Source organism: Lissotriton vulgaris, chromosome 1_1, assembly GCF_964263255.1.
Source record: "Lissotriton vulgaris chromosome 1_1, aLisVul1.2, whole genome shotgun sequence".
Lineage (NCBI taxonomy): Eukaryota > Metazoa > Chordata > Amphibia > Caudata > Salamandridae > Lissotriton > Lissotriton vulgaris.
Genome location: NC_141685.1, coordinates 1,490,486,743 through 1,490,507,769, shown reverse-complemented (window position 1 = coordinate 1,490,507,769; position 21,027 = coordinate 1,490,486,743). Strand labels below are relative to the sequence as shown.

At 45.1% G+C, this 21,027-nt stretch overlaps 1 protein-coding gene across 6 annotated transcripts in view; it reads right to left on the bottom strand.

The window, feature by feature from the left end:
• The window catches only part of PHTF2 (putative homeodomain transcription factor 2), a 589,432-nt gene that overhangs the window by 207,457 nt on the left and 360,948 nt on the right, over positions 1–21,027 (bottom strand). For all 6 annotated transcript variants that reach the window (XM_086967374.1, XM_086967375.1, XM_086967378.1 and 3 more), the window contains 2 exons: positions 7,554–7,623; positions 4,553–4,711 (listed from right to left, as the gene is read on the bottom strand). In XM_086967374.1, coding sequence (XP_086823500.1) covers positions 4,553–4,711; positions 7,554–7,623 — 229 coding nt within the window. The remainder of the gene's footprint in view (positions 1–4,552; positions 4,712–7,553; positions 7,624–21,027) is intronic.

Genomic DNA, 21,027 nt, shown 5'->3' with positions numbered 1-21,027 from the left:
GGTGCCGGTGAGGGCATCACCCTAATCGGAATCGCAGTTCAACCGAGGTTGTAAGAAAAAAGTAAGGGATATGGCCCAGCCCGGCCTCCTTTGGCCCCTGACGGCCACAGACGGTCCCGCCCTTGTCCCGGGCTTCTCCCGGCGCGCTCCCGCGTAGCGGATTCACTGGGGACCTAAATACACTGATACTAATTGTTCGTTTGCTAATAGGCAGGTGGGCGTGGCCAGCGGGGAGAGCAGCCCAGGTGTAGCAGGTTGGGCGCGCAGGGGCTCCTGGACGCTGGAGTCCCTGCCCAACAGCTCGCAGCCCCGCTGGTCCCAACGCCTCTCCCGCGCTCCTCCCAACAGATGCAGACTGCCTCCTCAGTCAGAGATGCGCTGCGGGACCGGCGAAGCGGGTCCGGCGAGTCGTTAGGGAAGCTGCTCCGCTCGGTAAAGGCACACCAAGCCGCAGTCCGCCTCCGGAATCCGGGCAAGATCAGGCAACAATCCAACAAAGGGTCCCAGCAACTTTAGGGTGAGTGCCGCTTTTCACTCCGTCGGCAGGGGGGCGTGGCCAGCGGGGAGAGCAGCCCAGGTGTAGCAGGTTGGGCGCGCAGGGGCTCCTGGACGCTGGAGTCCCTGCCCAACAGCTCGCAGCCCTGCTGGTCCCAACGCCTCTCCCGTGCTTTTCCCAACAGATGCAGACTGCCTCCTCAGTCAGAGACGCGCTGCGGGACCCGCGAAGCGGGTCCGGCGAGTCGTTAGGGAAGCTGCTCCGCTCGGTAAAGGCACACCAAGCCGCAGTCCGCCTCCGGAATCCGGGCAAGATCAGGCAACAATCCAACAAAGGGTCCCAGCAACTTTAGGGTGAGTGCCGCTTTTCACTCCGTCGGCAGGGGGGCGTGGCCAGCGGGGAGAGCAGCCCAGGTGTAGCAGGTTGGGCGCGCAGGGGCTCCTGGACGCTGGAGTCCCTGCCCAACAGCTTGCAGCCCCGCTGGTCCCAACGCCTCTCCCGCGCTCCTCCCAACAGATGCAGACTGCCTCCTCAGTCAGAGACGCGCTGCGGGACCCGCGAAGCGGGTCCGGCGAGTCGTTAGGGAAGCTGCTCCGCTCGGTAAAGGCACACCAAGCCGCAGTCCGCCTCCGGAATCCGGGCAAGATCAGGCAACAATCCAACAAAGGGTCCCAGCAACTTTAGGGTGAGTGCCGCTTTTCACTCCGTCGGCATGGGGGCGTGGCCAGCGGGGAGAGCAGCCCAGGTGTAGCAGGTTGGGCGCGCAGGGGCTCCTGGACGCTCGAGTCCCTGCCCAACAGCTCGCAGCCCCGCTGGTCCCAACGCCTCTCCCGCGCTCCTCCCAACAGATGCAGACTGCCTCCTCAGTCAGAGACGCGCTGCAGGACCCGCGAAGCGGGTCCGGCGAGTCGTTAGGGAAGCTGCTCCGCTCGGTAAAGGCACACCAAGCCGCAGTCCGCCTCCGGAATCCGGGCAAGATCAGGCAACAATCCAACAAAGGGTCCCAGCAACTTTAGGGTGAGTGCCGCTTTTCACTCCGTCGGCAGGGGGGCGTGGCCAGCGGGGAGAGCAGCCCAGGTGTAGCAGGTTGGGCGCGCAGGGGCTCCTGGACGCTGGAGTCCCTGCCCAACAGCTCGCAGCCCCGCTGGTCCCAACGCCTCTCCCGCGCTCCTCCCAACAGATGCAGACTGCCTCCTCAGTCAGAGACGCGCTGCGGGACCCGCGAAGCGGGTCCGGCGAGTCGTTAGGGAAGCTGCTCCGCTCGGTAAAGGCACACCACGCCGCAGTCCGCCTCCGGAATCCGGGCAAGATCAGGCAACAATCCAACAAAGGGTCCCAGCAACTTTAGGGTGAGTGCCGCTTTTCACTCCGTCGGCAGGGGGGCGTGGCCAGCGGGGAGAGCAGCCCAGGTGTAGCAGGTTGGGCGCGCAGGGGCTCCTGGACGCTGGAGTCCCTGCCCAACAGCTCGCAGCCCCGCTGGTCCCAACGTCTCTCCCGCGCTCCTCCCAACAGATGCAGACTGACTCCTCAGTCAGAGACCCGCGAAGCGGGTCCGGCGAGTCGTTAGGGAAGCTGCTCCGCTCGGTAAAGGCACACCAAGCCGCAGTCCGCCTCCGGAATCCGGGCAAGATCAGGCAACAATCCAACAAAGGGTCCGCATTATCATACTACTGATCACTGAGACGGCGGGGGTGCAGGACATGGGTCCATTATTGAGTACTTGGACCGGCGATTACAGTGTCACTGGCACTTAGAAATCTTCAAGCACTGAGGAAATAGTGTTGCACTCTACCCTAGAATGTGGCGACTCAGTGTGGCGGCAATATCGGGTCAGTGTTTTGGAATATTGATTGCCCGTGACTCATTTATTCACATGTGAGAAAGAAGTCTCTCCTTGAGTAAGAAAGAAGGTGGATTTGGGCAGGGTGTAATGTAAAGATATGAACCGAAAATCTTAAAATTATCAAAGAAGCAAGGTAGGGCTGGTCTCTTCATAATAGACGCCCAACCATTGTGCGATTTACTTTATTTCACTTTAGCCAGTTTCATTTCACTACGGCCTTCTTTATCTTACAGAGAGTGTGTGCAGGCAGCTGTTTTTACTCCCCCGCCATTTCGAGCTTACGAATTTGATATACTCGGTAAGTGTGGCGGAGCAAACGGGCCGGGTAGGTTTTGTGGTGCTCTGAGCAAAGTTCATTAGACAATGTATTTAACCGCACCTCTACTTCTTTAATGGAGTATATAGCTGGTTATTATTACAGCTGTGGTGCGCAAAGTTTGAAAATAAGCACTGTCACCTCATTAAGAAGGGTGGTTTGAGTAGGTTTCTTGTGAAGATTTTAAATGAGTATTTTGGGTATGATTCACTAGACTAGTGACATTTTGCTTTCACAGAGTGGGATGGAGCACATGTCACTATTTATTTTGTGGATGTTATTAAATAATTTTTTGTTCTTTTTAATTACTACAGGTTCCTCTCTAAAGGCGAGGGGCACCACGTAAGGTGATATGTCTTTTACCCTCAAAATTCGGAGGAGTAAGGTCCTGCACCTAGAGATTGTAGTGGTGAGAAGTCCTGAGGAAAGCCGGTGTAGTACGTTGGGCCGGTTGAAACATGTTGACATTTATGAAGAGTAGAGGGGGTGGGAATCTCATTATAAGCTCTCCAACCTGCCATCCACGTATTTTAAATTCTGGACGGGCACCTAATATTAAAATTGGAATAAGGATCCCCAGGCACCAGTTTTATATCACTGTTTATCACTTGTTCTGCATGGTTATCTCACCTGTGATCTCACTTCCACATTTTGTGTTGTATTGTCTTCCCCCTCCCTATTGCTCCACCTCCAGCGTTGGGCTGGCGCGGAGGTGTGTTAGCAGGCCCTATGATGAAGCAGGACACAGCTTGCTGTGTGTGAGGTCAGTTTTACAAAATTGGTGTATTCTCACACTCGTTTTTTTATCTCCACTGTATGATTTACCCCTCTTTTTGTGATATTTCATTATTGAGCGGGAGGTCATGAGGGTTTTTCCTCTCGCCCCTCTGTACTTTGTGTGTTTTGGACTAGAAATTCCTCACGAACAGTCATTTTCGGATAGAACCTGCTTTCTGGAGAATCTCCCAAGAAAGTTTTAAACTAGGTGTGTGCCTGCTTAAAAACAAAGTGGCATATCTACAAAGCATTTTCTCTGATAAAAGTGTAAGTTTGCAGGTATTTACATGAAATTTCACAAATACCCAATTTCTTACACCCTTACAAATAAATCGCTAAGAAAGTGAACAGGGATGATTTCGAAGGTCTTTCTTGGCCTGGGGAAAATAAATAAATGGTGTTTGTGGTGTATCTGCAGTTCCACTCCAGGGAGGTAGTTTTTCCAATCAGAACTTCAACTTTTTAATGGTTATGGGGATCTCGCTAGAAAGATGAATTTAATGACTGGAATCTGTAGAAGAAATATAATCAAAAGGCATGTTTCTGCGTACCTATGAAGTTAGTAGGAATGATGTCAAAAGTGTTGCTATGAAAACATTCAAGAATGTTCTGATGTTAATCTTAAATGTTGCATATCACACACTAGCTTAACAATAACGATAATGGAGTGCATTAGAAATTATCAAACATATGTATATAAATTATGGGGAACAACATAACTACTTAACAGGTGAGCAGCGATACAGCAAAGAAATATGCAGACAAAAGAAGTTAGGATAAAAAGTGAGTTTTGCAGGTTTTATTAGTCAGATGACTAACCTGATTAGTTCAATGCACAACTAAGCAAAGGTAACAACCAGATTTAATTTGCGTGTACAGTCCCATTACAATTTTACAGAAACAAATCATGAAGTAAAGACTCTTCTGAACGTATATTAGCTGAAAGAAGGCAATATTCAGACATCAATTAAAAAAAGCAACCGCTCTTCAAACAGTTTTCATCTTTTCACTCACTTCAGTTTTATGACTGACTGCATAAGGCTCCAGAAGAAATAAGATATATTTAGTTAAACCATTTAGAAAAATCCAAGAACAGACTTAGTGAGAGTTGTTTATTTACCTTGAAGGAGGTAAAGGAGCAGCAACCAAGAAAAAATAAGCTTGGAGGTTACTTGTAACCACCACCTGAAGAAGAATGGGAAGAGGACAACTCGAACAATTCCCTTTCTGGTCAGTGATGTCCATGGGCTTTCAGGTTTTGCTTTCGCGAAGGCTGATCCTAGAATGCACAAAGACAATAGTTTGAATGTTTGAAATTCAGATGTAATAGCATAAAATACGTTCTATAAAGTTTTTTAAAGCAGCCATTTTTGGTAATGTAAAGTCCTCATAACCAGAGCACACCAACATCCACCCTCCAGTGTAATTTTAACACTTTTGCTGGAAAATAAATGTTTCTTTAAGACAAATTCAATAGGGTTTTTAAATTAACATATATATTGTGTCACTTCTCCTTCACAGGATGAAGGCGGCAGCCCTCCAGACAGCCCAGCTTCCACCACTGCCCATCATTCCATCACGGGCCCCTTAACCTGATGTGAACACCATCCGACAGTTCAGCCTTTCCTCTGGGGCATCCAGTTCAACAACCTTAAGGACCCAAAAGGTCTAGACTGTTAGGTTGGAGTGCACCCCAGGGTGGAAGTGAACGCACTGGGCTTTGTGAGGTGACCCTTGAAAACAGTGTTAGACAGGGACAGAAAATAGCCACGGGTACAATAAAAGGGCTCGCCATTAGCAAATTAGATCGCTTAAAAAGTGCACCATGTTTGCAAACTGGGGCACTTTTGAGCTTGTAAAGTCATGCTGTACAAGTGTTTTGAAATGTATGGAAGAAAGGAAGAATTTGACCTCGCTGCAGGCAATGTGTGTGGCAATATCAGGGAAATCAACAGTAAAAACAGGCCCACCAGACATCAAACAACGCCATAACTCCAAATCAAAAACAGCCCACACACTGACCTGTCAGACCAGCCCCATGTGCATTGCCTGCTTGCAAAGTTATTAATGGTTTACTTGCTCTAACCTTTCTTTTCCTATGTACTGTTGTTATTTTATGGTTTCTATACATAGTGCTGAGTTTTTTTCTACTGTCAGGTTAACCTTTTCCCCTCTGCAGCTGGTGCAACATCGGCCCTAAGGTGAGGCATATTCCCTTTTACACTGAATGAAAACGTGGGTGGGTAACCCTAAGTAAACATTTCTGGAGTTACCTAATACAACGCCTGCTGCTTGACAATTATCGTAATCTGAACCAACCCCTGAGGAAGGCATGTGAGCGGGACCTCCTGCTGCCCTACTCTGCTTGGTTGCCATGTGTCTAAAGCACTGCTGCACAATACGTGGAACCCGGGGGGGTTCTGCACTGGATGGACTGTGGTCTTCTGATCTGTACCGAAGATGGTTGAAATCATTAATCACCGGTCTAATATAGCAGCATCAAGGGGCGTCAGGAGCCCGTCCACTACAGCAGCTTAAGCATCGATGGGCGCCACTGTTGTATGTGCATAGCATAAAACCTGCAGAAAGTTGTTTATTGCTCCTCTGACTTCGATCACACTTGTCTCCAAACAAAACCCACAAAAAAGCACTACAAAAGACTAGCATGATGGAGATGTGGAGTAGGGGAAATAGATGCAACCAAAAGCACAAAACGAAAGACAGATAGAAAGGAAGGAAGGACGAGGGGAAGGAAGGACGAGGGGAGGCATGGGTGGGTGAAAGATGGATGAAGAAATGGCCAAGGGAGGATAGAGAGAGAATGAATGCATGGAGAGCAAGATGAAGAGACAGATGTGAGAAAGATGAATGGAGAGAAGGAAGAATGGAGAGGACAGTTGGTGGGAGGATAAATGAATGAATAAATGGATCAAAATAGAAAAGTAAGAATGGATTGAAAGACGGATGGAAGGAGAGGAAAACAGATGGATAGCAAAAGGAAAGTTCGATTGAGAGAAGAAAGGATGGATGGAGAAAGGAAGTAAAGATGGAAAGAAGGAAGGACCGGTAGGTTGGCGGGGTGGATGAAAGGAAGGCTAGCAAAATTCTTTAAGAACTGATGTCTTGAATGCAACAGTTAGACATAATGATTTTAGAACTTCGCGAAGCAATCGAATGAGTGTTGGACTCGCTCGAGTAACTTACTCACTCAGAGCTATTTGGTAGGTGGCTCATAGTGGGGTGTATTTCATTTTTCTGACTACTGCCTGAGCCGCAACTATGTTGGTATTAATTTAGAGTAGAGTAGTAAATGTATTCAGCAATAGAAAAACGCCAATTCATCTTTCACCTAATAAATTAGACAAAAAATAGCTTCATTCATTTCAAATGGGTCTATTAATAGACTGCAATTAGCTCAGTGACCGCTAGATGGCAGAGTCAATGAGGATAAAATATTGCACTGAGCGTTATCTTCAGGTCAAGCTCGCAGTTTAAATGGTTAGCAAAAATCTTTTTCTGGAAATTTGCTGTTAAGGAAACTAATACTTTGCGAACAGCTGCCCTCGAGTTTGAGTGGCCCCTCATGGGCCCCGGGGCTTTGCCTCTACTTTGTGCCGCCTAGTTGTGGAAATGCTGCAACAAGGAACAACTAAACAACATTTTACTGACCAGTTACCGCGGTCGCTTCTTCCCCCGTAAATAATTTAGAAAATCAATGTTGGCAGAAGTGGAGGTTCAGACGCACGACATCATTCATCATTTTGATGGCGAATTAGAATCACTACTGAGAACCAATACCCGATACTAAGTAAGACAATCGAATGTAGTTGTGTAGAACCGTGATTAGTGTTTGAGTGATCTCAAGAAAAAGCAATGTCCAAATAAGTGAAAGTTTCCAGCACATGGTAATGATGGGAGTTAAAAAATACAAAATCTAAACGTTAAAAAACAAAACGTACAGAAACATGTTTTTTACTAGAACATCTTTAAACAATGGAGAATTCTCCAAAGACACGACCTTGGGTCTAATTGATGACATGACTGTTGATGTACATTGACAGCTGATATGGAGGAAAAACCCAATAAAGAAATGTATTAAAAAAAGACATCTTTAAACAAACCTCTGACAAGATCGACATCTATGAGGTCTGGTTTTACGTGGCCTGTTTTCTTTGGTTTGTTCTTCAAACCCTACGAAACAAAACAAAATAGTTCAATAGAAACACTTCAATAAAAACAAAACCTTACATTTTCAGTTACTACTGAGGAGTAGTAACAGAAAAGTGATGACAAACACATTGACTCGTACAGTAAAAATAGCATATAGCTAAAAAGAGGCAGAGACGTGAATCCACACACTAAATCTATACCACTCTGAGTTTGTGATTTTAAAAGAGGATGCCCAGAGTATTCAATTGGAAACTGAGGTGTTCCAGAAGATCTATATCCCAGCCAAGAGGAAATGTAACTTAGCTTGATCAAACAGGTTTTCAGGCAGAAAATGTGTGTATAGTTTAAGGTGTTGAGCTACTTCGTTAAGTAATTTTATTCTCCAAGACCATCCCTGGCGGGTAAGGGCTTCTAGGCCCATCAGAATTAAAAAAGAGAAGGATCTTATGGAGATATCACAATGGTTGTATTTTTCGATGTGTTTGTGAACATCTTGTTGGGTATTCAGTTGCTGTTTGAACCTATCTGTATGCCTGAATCACCAAACAGGGGGATTTGTGTTGCAAATTCTTTATAGGGTTGTAAATCTGTTGGTATAGACTTGCGGATAGGTTTCATCTGTGTTTACGTGGGCGTGTGAGCTTCCAGGTAGTCATTTACTTTTGGGGATATGAATTTGTAATAGGGGCTACGTTGGTGTCTTTGGGTAAAGTCAGTTTTAATGCATCAATCCAACAAGTAAATAATTAACTTTGCAGTGCTCCCAAGGTCAATAATATGAAATTAAAAACGATTAAAGCAGGAGCTGATTTGTTAATGCTGAGCACACAAGCCATTCATTACCAGAGTTAGTACTGAACCTTTACAACATTTACTCAGAGTAAAGTGGCAATCGTTCTGCTTTTTTGAAAAAGAAAAAAAAATCAATCCACGTTTATAGCTTGTTTTGCTAATATCATGATGACTAAAACATGATTTCTAAAGTGATGAAAGGAGTATGAAAATCAACAGTTGATGCAAGAAATTTACTCTCCTGTAAATCAGAATGATAGTCGTCAAATGAGTAAATTAACTACAAAAGCCAGCTAGTTGTCCTCGTACTTCAGTTCAATCACTGTTCCATTTACCAAATGAAGGTTTAAGTAACAGAACCTCTCTGTGGCAAAACAAAATGTTCCTTTAGCGAAAACAGTTATTGTTTTAATAAAAAGGAAATGTGACCAACCTTTCTGGACGCGCCAGTCCCCACTCAGACCCTGTTGGTGTTGTTGGTGCTGACTGGGTGTAGGAAACTGATAGCCCTCATATATAGTGCTTTGCTCAGATAAACCAATGGAGCCATTCAAAATATAGGTGTGATGAGAAGACGCAATAGGCAAACCACTTACTGGCAAAGAATGGAGTAAAATACACCTGCGAGTTAACTGTCGACTATGGCCCGCTTTAAGCGTATAGAGAACAATTATGTCCATATAACGTACTGACCCCATAAAACTGCATAACACCTATCCCTAACACTTCTCCAGATGCTCTAGGTGCCCAAGAGAAGAGGCTAACTTCCCCTACATCACATGCAATTACCCTATAATACAAAGCTTTTGGTTAAAGTGATAATTAAACAAGCCTAATGACATTAACATGCACTTGTAAAAATAAATATGTCAACTGCCTTTGTCGTAATGTCACATAATAAACACATCGGGCAACACTGACTTTTCAATGTAACCAACTCAATTGAATATTTTGAGCAGACGTTTTCCCACAAGGCATCCCTCAGACATCTTGCCTAAACATTGCAGATATGTACAAAATAACATTTGTCAAAACTAAATAAACCCCTCCTAAAAGGGTCTAACAAGGGCAACATACTGGGAAGTTTTCTGCCCCTTATGTATTGTTAGTCAAGATTGGGGGTGGGGGGGCAACATCAAAACGTGCTACATTGAACTTGTGAGACCCTATTAGGAGGAGTTTATATAATTTTGACAAATGTAATGTTGTGCATATCTACAATGTTTAGGAAAGATGTCAGAGGGCTACCTTGTGGGGAAAAAGTAGGCTCAAAATATTCAATTGAGTTGGTCACATTCATGAGTCAATGTCATTGTGTTTATTATGTGATATTACGACAAAGGCAGTAGACATTTATTGTTACAAGCGCATGTTAAAGCCAGGTTTTAAGTGTGGATTACTATTACACGGCTTTAAAGCCTGCAGACTGGTATTTTGTTACCTCAAGTAATAGGCAAGTGTTTTGGTATGGTTGCACCCATTGACAAATCAAGGGAATAAAAGATTTGCACCATAATGATCCATGCGAGGCTGATGGAATGGATTCCATATTGTTTGGCCAAATGCAATTTTGATATGTAAGATGGTATGCCTGATGGGTGTCTTGTGGTAAAACGTATGCTCCACAAAGTAGGCTTAATCTGGTTATGGTGATAAGGCTTCGTTCCCGATTGATTTGGATACCATAGGTCTGATCTGTTTTTGTGAAAAGTTAAGACACAAGCCAGATGGCTTGGCCGGTTTACAGTGAAAAGCATATGCTAAAGCCAAAACGCCTTAAAGGGTGGATTGTTATTATGCAGAGTTAAAACCTGTAAACAATCATTATGTTAAAAGGAAGTTAACAGATCCCTATAGTAGAAAAGGGTTTGGTGTAGGCTACCCTCTCTGGCAAACCCTAGATGTAGAGCATTGTGCTTGCGGCAAGGTCTTAACTCAATTCAGCCACTGGGTCTAATGCTCTGTGAGTGATGGCATTTCACTTAATCACATGTGCGCTTCCACTTGATAATTGGGCTTCAGGGCCAGTGTGGTTGGAGAGTCATTTATTTTTTCATTTCCTCCCTTTACAGGTTCCCTTTTAATTAATCCTTCTCTTTTTTTAGTAATTTTTAAGAATCCGCCCGCTTTATGGTAATACATCTGTACAGCACTCATTCTGCCTGACCACTGCTTCTGAAGGGGGTGGCTCTTAGAAGTAATCCTGCAGGGTCTAGCAGAACCAGAGATCAGCCGGGATTAATGACCGGCAGAAGCTGCAGAAATAGTTCCAAAAAGATGCTGCATTTAGTGGTCAGGGTACACATGACAAATAGGTTGGCACTAATGGTCTTGCTTGATACTTAGAATGTGTTTGAACATTTCCACTGGCGTTCTACAGCTCAAACTCTGGTCACCTTGGAGATAGTACTCAGATTTAGAAATTGGGTGCTGAGCAATTACACAATCCTATCTCATTAATTGGTGTGTGCAATGCGTGCTGTGGAGAGGGTGGTTAGGCAAGGCTGCCCTCTCTGAGCTGTCATTAGCCCTCACTCTGAAATCACTAGCAGAGAAAATATGCAGCAATAAGAACACACATGGCATTCCCAGCGGTAGGAAGGTCTATAAATCGCCAACATACACAGATGACATCTTAGTCACACCGACTGATCCAGATACTTCCACAGACACATCAATGATTGACATGGCAAGTTACGGATTGGTTTCGTGTTTTAAAATTAATTATTTAATAATAAAGCAGAGGTTTCTGTGTTAATGGGTGAAAGATTACATAACCAACCTTCGTATGCATGTGCCCCCAACTCTAACTGCCCAGAGACCAATTACAAATCTTTAGTGCATGCATTCCTACATGAGCTGCAGTCCTGGTACATGGGGGATGGGGCGGGGGTGGTTTACGGGTGGAGTCTATCCAGGTGCAGAAAAATTGTGGCTGTCAAAATGCCAATCCTCCCTAAAATCCTTTTCTTCTCCCAGACTCTTCCGGTACCGGTACCGGCTACGATGCCACACATTGTTTGGGCTGGAAAAATGGTAACTGCCAGGCACTGGAAGAAGAAACCTGAGGGGGGTGAGGGGCATGACCTCCTCAATTTAATAACATAATATCAGGCTGCACCTCGGAACTTATTATGAGTGGGAGAGGGTAAACTCAGAGAAGCAATGATGCTTCATGGATTAAGTGATTTCAGGGTGGCACATCCAGAAGAGCCTCTAGAAGCTGGAGAAGCAAAGGTCTTGGGGTTCTTACTTCCCCAGTTACCAGAGCCGAACTGGCAACCTGGGTCTAAAAGAGGTTAGGATTGAAATAATTTCCTTTGCCAAGGACTCATAATTAGGTAATCCTGAGTTTACACTTAAAGGATATAGTGGTCATTTGAGGAGTGGCATGAAAAGTGGTGAAAGAATATAGAAGTGCTATTTGATAGAGGCTGTAAAAGCTTTTGAGAGTTTAAAATTGAATTATGTCCGACTGAAACAAATGCTTTCACTACATCAATGTCTGGCACTGGCTCATGCATCCCATGATTAGGGCGCTAGCCTACTAAACGCAGACAAAGTTGAACGATGGTCAATTATACCAAAGAAAAAAAAAAAACACAGGAGATAAGAAATTTATTTCAGAGATTTAGAAGACTTTTTAACCCCCAAGAGTAAAGTCGGGACATGGTTGCATACTCGCCCCCTTTTTATTTTCATTATATATAAATAGCCTAGGGAGCGAGTTAGTCAGTAGGATCTTCCATAAATTGGACACTGTCCTATCCCGGAACTTCTTTACCCGGAAGACAATGACATGTGCATATCTTTATAAAGTCATGAGCGAACAGTCATGCTTTTGTGGCCCTTAATTATCCAATACAAAGAAAAAGGAAACATCCCAACCAAGCTTCCTCCCCCCACCCACCTAGACTAATTTCCCATCTGCTAATGAATACAGGACGATACCCTAAACACATTCCATATTCGCAAATAGTCTGGCACCAAGGTTGGTCACTGATAATCGCAGGAGGTGAAAATACTTGGGTCATGTCAATTCCCTGACATCCTGTGAGAGGAGAGACAGGGAAAGGGCGCTACAGTTTCCAAAAGGAAGGACCTTGGGTGGCGAGTTTCAGAAAAAATCCTCTCCATACCAAGTATGTGACAAAGCCGATGGAACCATCCCAAGGGAGTGGGCACCTGTGTTGAATCCAAACAAGTTAGGATATTCTGTACCGTGGCCCCTAGAGTCAAGCCTATCTGTTTCCCCATCGAGATTTCAAGGGGTATATGAGAGGGTTAGGTAGGCCCAGCATAGTGTATGCAGGAAATCTACGTATTTGCGTATTGAGATGGGAATCAATATCTATTACCTTTGACCAACCTGTTTGGAATCGAGGGCAGTCCCACGGTAGGTAAACCAAGGTTCCCAGGATACTGCAGCTCCTCCAGCACTCTGCTCTATGTTCTGGGTTCATTCTATGCAATCGTACAGGGGTAAAATATCATTATGTAGCAATTTAAATAAGAGTTTCAGTAAGGGATGTATTGCAAGCGGTGTGTCGCGCCCTGTAGTATATGTCCCCCCCATTCCCCATCATTCATTTGCCGTCCTATATCTCGTTCCCACCTGTGCTGGCTGCCCTTGTAAATATATCTATTTTGCAGATTCAAATATGCATATATCTCCGAGATAAGCTGCTTTTCTGAAGATTTGGTGATCTTGTATGGAGTGAGGCGTCTCTGAATGTTAGGCCTATTGGTCTGGTGTAGCAGCCAATGATGGAGCCAATGAAGAAGTAGTGTATTCCTTCATCTTCTGGAAGGGAGAAGTCTGCACTTAGTCGTCTGAAAGGAATCACACCCTCTTCATCAATCATGTGCCCCATTGAGCAACAATTAAACGTCTCCATATCGCAAACACTCCGGGGTCCATCCAGAGGGTGAATTCTGGATTGTCTAGCAGTGGCATTATGGGGAAGGTAGTCAGGCTGCATTTAACACTCGTTTCTAGGGTCATCAGCACATTATCAGCATACAGGCTTATAGTATGCTGTTTCCCCCCACCCAAAGACGGCTCCCATAATAGACCAGTGTCTCCATGTACAGAGCAAAAAATAGGGGTGACATGGGCAGCCCTGTTGCGTGTCCCTGCCGTTTGAAAAGGGAGTAGAAATGTGACCATTAACCCTCACTGTTGCTTTGGTAGATAACAGTTCAGGAGCCGAATCTTGAATTTTTCGACTAGACCGAAGTGAGTGATAACCTGTTCCAAAAAAGGCAATGGACTCTGTCGAATTCCCTTTTCGGCATCGGTCGGTAACATTAGCTCGCCCGAAGTTTGTGTTGCCTTCTCTATAATATGTAGAATGCGTTAGGTGTTGTCACTGGTTTGTCGCTGGGGGACGAACCCCGCCTGGTCCAGATCTATAATGGAGGGCATGTGGGCCTAATCTACTGGCCAAAATGCCTGTGAACAATTTGAGGTCCACATTTAACAGAGAAATTGGCTAGTAGGAGCCACACTGTTGTGTATCCTTGCCCGGCTTGGGTATAACAACAACGGAGGTGGCCAGCATATAGGCAGGGATTGTGCTAGGGGCGGAGCAGGAATTGAATAATCACCCAGTGAGTCCAGGTTTCTTCTGAAAGGAAGGAGTGGGTCACCGACTCCTCTGCCGTAGCTTGGTCTCCAGCCTGTGAAAGTCAGAAGGGGTAGCATGGTCGCCCGAGAGGCTTCCGGTTGATCTGACCAGCATGTCCTTGAGGGTGCAGTCTTTTTTGACACGGGCCATCACCATCTTCTCTAACAGGCCAGGCTCATTATGTCAGGTGCATGTCAGGGGGTTCTCGCAGGTTCATTCCTCTCCCTGCAACTGGTCCTCAAGCAGCTGGCGATATGCAGAGCCGGAGTACGACCAGGAGTGCCCGGCCGCCCGTGGCCCCAACCAATGGACTTACGACTGTGCAACGGCAGAATTCAGGATCTTACTTAGGAGGTGAGGTGTCCACCTAGTCTTGGCCCTAGGTTGCAAGTCGCAAACTCCATGCACCTCTAGGCTCTGGTCTGGTATGTGCTGAGGTGGTGCTCTGTCCCTGTAGGGGTGCTCAGTCTCTGTAAACTGTTGCCACAGTCAATGCAGCCTGAGAAATTGGGCCGCCGCCCTGCAATCTCCCGGGGAGTGGGCCCACTGCAGGTTATTCTTCCCTATGAGTGGACAGACGGCACCGGCCCTCCATGCCACCAAGTTAGGCGCTGCTTCCCATGCAGTACTCTCCCACTGCAATCCCAACACCAGAGGAGGCCCACTCGTTCCCGGCGTCTCTATTACCCCCTCCCGCCCGCTAGGGAATCACGGGGTGGGACTTCTATGGCCGGCAGTGGTATGGCGGCAGGGCTTCAGGTCGGACCTCCCTCCTCGAGAACTTGGGTGGCCCTCAGTCCTGGGCCTACGCAATATATGCTCCGGTAACATGTTGGTATGACAGAGTTGCTCTGGATCGCCGTCGGCCACACTGCGGGGGCAGGAGTCACCACTACCGTCTCCGCCCCGCAGTCTGATCGGCAGGCTGGAGCTGGCCTCTTGGGTCCACGTACTTTCACAAGCCGAACGTCTTCTGAGGCGCGCCCCTCCCCCCCCCCCGACATGGCGTAGGCCGCACACTCCGTTCTCTGGCCTAGCCCTGGATGGTCCAGTCAAGGATGGCAAGAAACAGCAGATAGCTGGGCCGGTGGCAGGGACGGAGAGATGAGAAGGAGACGTCTTACCCATCCTCCATCTTGGTCACGGCCCCAGGACTTAGGACTTTTAGTCAACCAAAACATTCACTATAAAATGTGGGAGAAGGTCAGCGAAGTGTTGTGATGATGCAAAGACATGGACCACAGCAACCTTCTTGTATCTGGGTATATTATTTGATAAGGAGTGTTCATGGACTCTTCTAATGCTAGGAAGCTACAATTCAGGAAATCAATTATGGCCTATTCGAATTTTGCCAGAAAACTAGGCACAAATCCCCAGAACGAAATGGTGAAGATTTATAAGGCCAAATGCTTGTCCATTGCTACTTACGAGGGAGATGTCTGGATACACACTAATTGTAAGGCGTTGCAAATGGTGGAAAATTAGTTTTTTAAAGCATCTCCTTGCTGTACCTAAGAGCTCCTCGTCTTTTGCATGTCAAGCAGAATTGAGAGTACCATTTCTAGCAGACATAATTAAGTTACAGCCCATTTTATTATGGCATGAAATTTGGCAATCAGAGTTCACCGATTTAAATCGAGCCATTATTAGTGACTGCATTAATTCGAGCTTTTCTTTGCGTATTCCATGGTTATCTAGATTAACTTTCCTGTGATAGGAGACACCCACAAATTTTGGAGCAGCCTGAATCTTTGGAATATATTAGTAGAAAATATTTGAAAATTGAATGGCTAGGACATTTTGGAGGGACATTGGTTGCTGACAGAATTGTTGAGACCTAGTGTATTAAAGAATCAAACTTTGCTGATTACACATGATATGCAGCCCTATCTCAAGTTCATACTGAATCCTAGGCATCGGTTTGGTCTTTCTCGGCTTAGAAAGACTTTACCACCATTTAATTAGCTTACCCGTAATGAAGGATTGGTCTGCGACATTAGCAAATTGCCCCTGTGATCATGTGTCAACCAGGAGCACCATGCATGTAGATCTCTTTTGTAAAATGTACACTCACAGTAAAAGCGCTACATTGTTCCAGGTGTTAAGGTCTCTCAGTTTTTCACAATGTCAACCTGCATAGCTAATTTTAAACACCATAAACACTTTGGATATATGTCCAATATTGTTTTGATTGCTTTTAATCTGCCTGGTTTTATTCATTTTCTATTTGTACAGAGTAGGGTTTACATTTCGGAATAACATTCTTACTGTACTTCTATGATGTACTGTAGTTCACAGTGTATATATACTTGCACAAAGATTTTAATGTATTGTGCTTTTATGATTTTAAACAAAATTCAATACAATATTTAAAAGCATAAAGTCGTGGGAGGCAGAGATTGGACAACCCCTCTCTGGAACTGAGTGGAAGTAGATGTTTGCTAGAACCCATAACCCAGCAAAATCAACCACAATGGGAGAAGCCATAATAAAAGATATCCACGTATTGATACCACACTCTCTAAAGCTAGTCGAAGACAAACAGATGCAAACAATATTGGAGAGGCTGTGGAGAAAGGGTCCCTCTTAAACACATATAGTGGTTGTGCCCTAAATTCCAGAAGTGTATGGCAATAGTACTCAATACAGTTGAGGAAAGTTTTCAATACATGGGGCTGAGGCTTCCACACCACATTATACTGGGTCGAGCTAGTAAATAGACCTATACTCTTCAACTCATGTAGGAGGAAACAGATTTTGCCAGCACAATGCATCCAAAAGATATCCTATCCCTTTTTGGGTAAAGAGAAGGTATTGGAACACAGTGAGTGACTATATAGACTATGTGTCCTGAGGGGATGGAGAAAATCTCATACACCTTCTTGAGTAAGGGTCAAGTTTTTGAATCAGTCTCACCACCATTCTTAAAATATCTTTCCTCAAAGTTTATTGAAATGGTCTGTTCCCAATATCTCAGGTGTTAGAAATTGCCACTAGTGATTGGGAACTCCTACGGTGGGGGTAGGAGAGGGGTATTATGCCACACGTGGTTCGGGAAATTGCTTAAGACATGATATGCATACAGGTTTACATATGCTCAATAGATCAGTTTCTTTGCAGGGATTAGCCCGTGGGTGTGGGGGGGGGGGGGGGGGGGGGGGGGCTTGTTTGGATATTCCTTGCAACCTCCAACTGTTGGGTAGTGTATGTGTTTCTTTACTTTTTCCGTAAAATAAAGAATTAGCTTAAACCATAAACTGAGTGGCCTGCTTGGAATGATATTGTTCATAGTATTTTATCATTCCAAGGTGGCCATGTTTAGAAGCAATACGACAGATTTACTGTATAATCAGAAAGGTGGCAGGTGCAATCAATGGCCAGTTGTTTTTTTGATACTAGCATGAACTAACACTAGGTCCCAAAATAAATAAATCACAAATTTGAGATCATGCATGGGAAACTGGTGATAGGTGATTATGGAACGGACCCAAACCATTTCAACAGGCTATGATAACCAACATTAGAATGATCTTAGGGAGTCTGAAGAGCATTTCATTATATTAGGACAACAGGTGCCAATTACTCACAGCACTGACTCGTAAAATTCCACCAAAACATAAGCAATGTTTACCCTGGAAGGCTGCAATACAAAGTATTAGAGTGAGCACAGTATGAGCCAAACCACATAGACTCTGTACCCTACCATGCACGCTGACTTCTACGTTTTCAATCCACAAATCTACACGAGGAAGAAGACTGGTGTATGAGCTAATGTGAGTTGGGTTATTTGGAGGAAACAGGACTTAGAAAGATCAGTACAAATGTCAAGACTGAGTAATACTTACTGGTACATCCATGCCCTCCTCCTATGGGATTACAAACAACATCCCACAGAGCAAAGACCTCTGCACACCAAAAGTAACTATTCGGACAGAACATTAAGTGTCAATCTGCAGTGAAATACCAGCCATTAGACAAAGCATGACTGAACTGGCAGGAAGGGAATTAAGAGGAATAAAAGCAGAGAGGAAGACCCCCCCTCCCCCACAAAGGTTTTAGCTGAAGCAAAATGGTAAACAGACACCAAGATGAGAAACTAATATCTTACCCAAGATCCCAAGTAGGAAGATGGGCAAGTGCCCAGCAGGGCCTCAGAAAAGAGACTTTCCTTTCAAGAGACCAACAACAAAAGATAAGAGGGATATCAGAGTGGAATGCTCAGATAGGAAAAAGGGAATATCCTTCTCCGTTACAACTCGGAATGTCGTGACATCCAAAAGGAAGATGATGGCACTGCAAAAGCAAGAGAAGGAGAACCAAAGAAACCATGTGTTGGAGTAAAAGTCTCCCAGGAAACCTCATGATTTGAAGCAAAAAACCCCAATAAAATAAATTAACAAAAGAAGAAACCAAGGGCAACCCGTGGGGAATACCTGGGAAATATAGTGTAATATTGTGCTTCAAGAGACCAAAAAGGATGCAAATTCATTAACAGGGAACTTGAATGCCTGTCAAAGCGATGACAGGGGAATCTTCAATGTAGCCCTTAAATCAATAAGCATAAAAAAATTGTTTGCTGATAGAGAAATAAACAAGTGGATAACATGCTTACCAGCTGTGCCCTGTCGCCTCAACTGCCAGAAAATCTAATGACGCCATTGCTTAAGCATTCCACAGTGTGGCAGCATTAGAGGTCTGACCAACATAAGATGAGCTATTGAAAAACCTCTGCTGTGAGCCATGCCATTAACTGGTGGACCAGGATCTCCTAGCAGACCTCCCAAGAAAAAAAAACATATACCAGCCAAGCATCTTAACAATGGGCAGGGCGGTAAGAGCAGAACTGTGCACATCCTCTAAAGAAAGAGTGAACTGGCAACATCAAGTGGAAGAAGATATAATCTACAATAATGCATGATAAGGATCTGACCATTGCACTCCAACCAATCCTGGTGCTTCTCTCAGCAGCATGAGAGCAGCTCCAGGATTGGTAGAGGTTAGTTGCACGAGACACTGGGAGTTTGCTGCCTGTGCTGGATGAGCACCGGCTGCCGAGATGAAGAGGAGCAGTAGGTAAGTAACCCTTTATTTCTTTATTTTTATTTAATCTAACTCGCTGACAGGAAACTGTGAGAAACTCACAATGCCTTCAGTCTCAAATCCAGAGCTCCCAATCATGGCGGTTATAAACACTGTTTAAAATGGACCACAACTGAGAGCTTTGGGCCTAAGGGCACTGCTGGTTTTAATCTGTGCCTGCCAGTGGGTTACATATTCGCCAGCCGCCCCACCTGTTCTGTTTGCCGCTGGGCGCCATGTGTGTATCCTTTCACCACCCACACATCCCCTCACCCAACAACACATCCTGTCACCATCCACCCACGCATCCTTTGACCTACCCACCCTTTTGCCCTTCCATGCATCCCTTCACCGTTCCTTCCTTTAAACATTCCACTTTTTCCCCGTCAACCCATCTTTCTTTAGCTTTAATTATGAGCTTTTGTCTGCCGAGTTACAGATGGAAAAGGCAGATCAAGAACTTAACTGCTTCTGTAGTTGGTAAAGCAGCGAAGGGGGTACATGATGCCCCTGCACCTGAACAAGAGCACAAATGAAGGTCTCCATAGTTTTAATGAGCATTATGATCACATGCTACAACACAGAAACACCAGTGGTGTCCAATGAAGACTGATTCAGGGCAAAACAATCTTCCAGAGGAGAGAGAGGGGCACACCAGTCCCAGTCAATCAAGAAATGGTGGGTGAAAGAAAAAGCTGTCCAACTTTCCACATAGGAATTCAGCCACATACGAAAAAAACTTTCTTCCATGCAGAACCAGAAAGGATGTCTCAAGGACTAGATACCGGAAGCATCAATTAATGGTCGAACTGAAGTTTGGAGAACAAAGGATGTCATGCAAGGGGACAATCACTCATGTGTGTAGCTATATAGGGGATTTACTACAAACCCTGGAGAAGTTAAGAAACGTTCCTGGGTCCCCCAATTCAAAAAGAAGAGTGAGAGGCTCTCCCTCTTACGGATGGAAGTATTATAGGTGGAAAATAAAGATACCCGAGGGAGGGACTCCAACAACTGCAACATGCGGCTCACAAGGAATAACAAAGTAAATGTCACGGTAGGGAGTGAAGGCCCAGTGCCATGTGTACCAGTAAACTGCTTTGCGAATCAGAGAATCCCAAGATGGACATAGCTCCATACCATAGGGTGGAGTGAAGAGGTTAGGGCTGCCACGACTTTGGAAGACGTAGGCGATGCATTGGTGCTGTGGGCTGCCAATGAGGAATCAGAGGTTCTCATTCGTAGACTCTGCAACCTACTGAGGATGTGCAAGCACTGCTGTTCCAGAGGGCATTTCTGGTGAAGTGAGCAAGCTTAGAAATGAGCTGCTACTTTCAAAATCATAAAACGTATCCTCAATGAGATCCTCCTATGAAAGGAGAAGGAAGCCACAGACTGAGCCTTCGCTTCACAATTGTATCTCTGCACTTACTAAGTACGTCTAAAACTGCAGCAGCCACGCCTCAGCCAATACGCCAGAACTACTGGAGCCACTGTCAGCAATATTCAGTTATATACTATCTTAATTTGTGGGGGTTGAGGGCACGAGTTTTTTTTTATAAAAATCTGCTTGTTTCCGGTTAGGATCTCTACAGCATTTGCAAGCTGTCGGTTCCTATTATCTCAGTAGCAGTTTAAGTGATTGATAAGGTGGTGAAGAGCATGTTATGCCTGTCATTTTGTTTCACTACTTCTATACTTCTAGAAGCACGTTTTGTTTTCCGGCCATTAACCAGAGGTCTAAAAAATGTTTCCTGTTTTTGTATTTCCAGGTGTTTCCCTCTAGGCCTGAGAGCTTTAAAAGTACAACGCCTAGCTTTGGTTACTTCCTATGGAATCAGGTTTATTGTGACTGCATATTTTGGGCCAGGATCAATGACTTTGGTTAGTGATGACTGCTGCCTTGCAACAGAATGAGCATGCA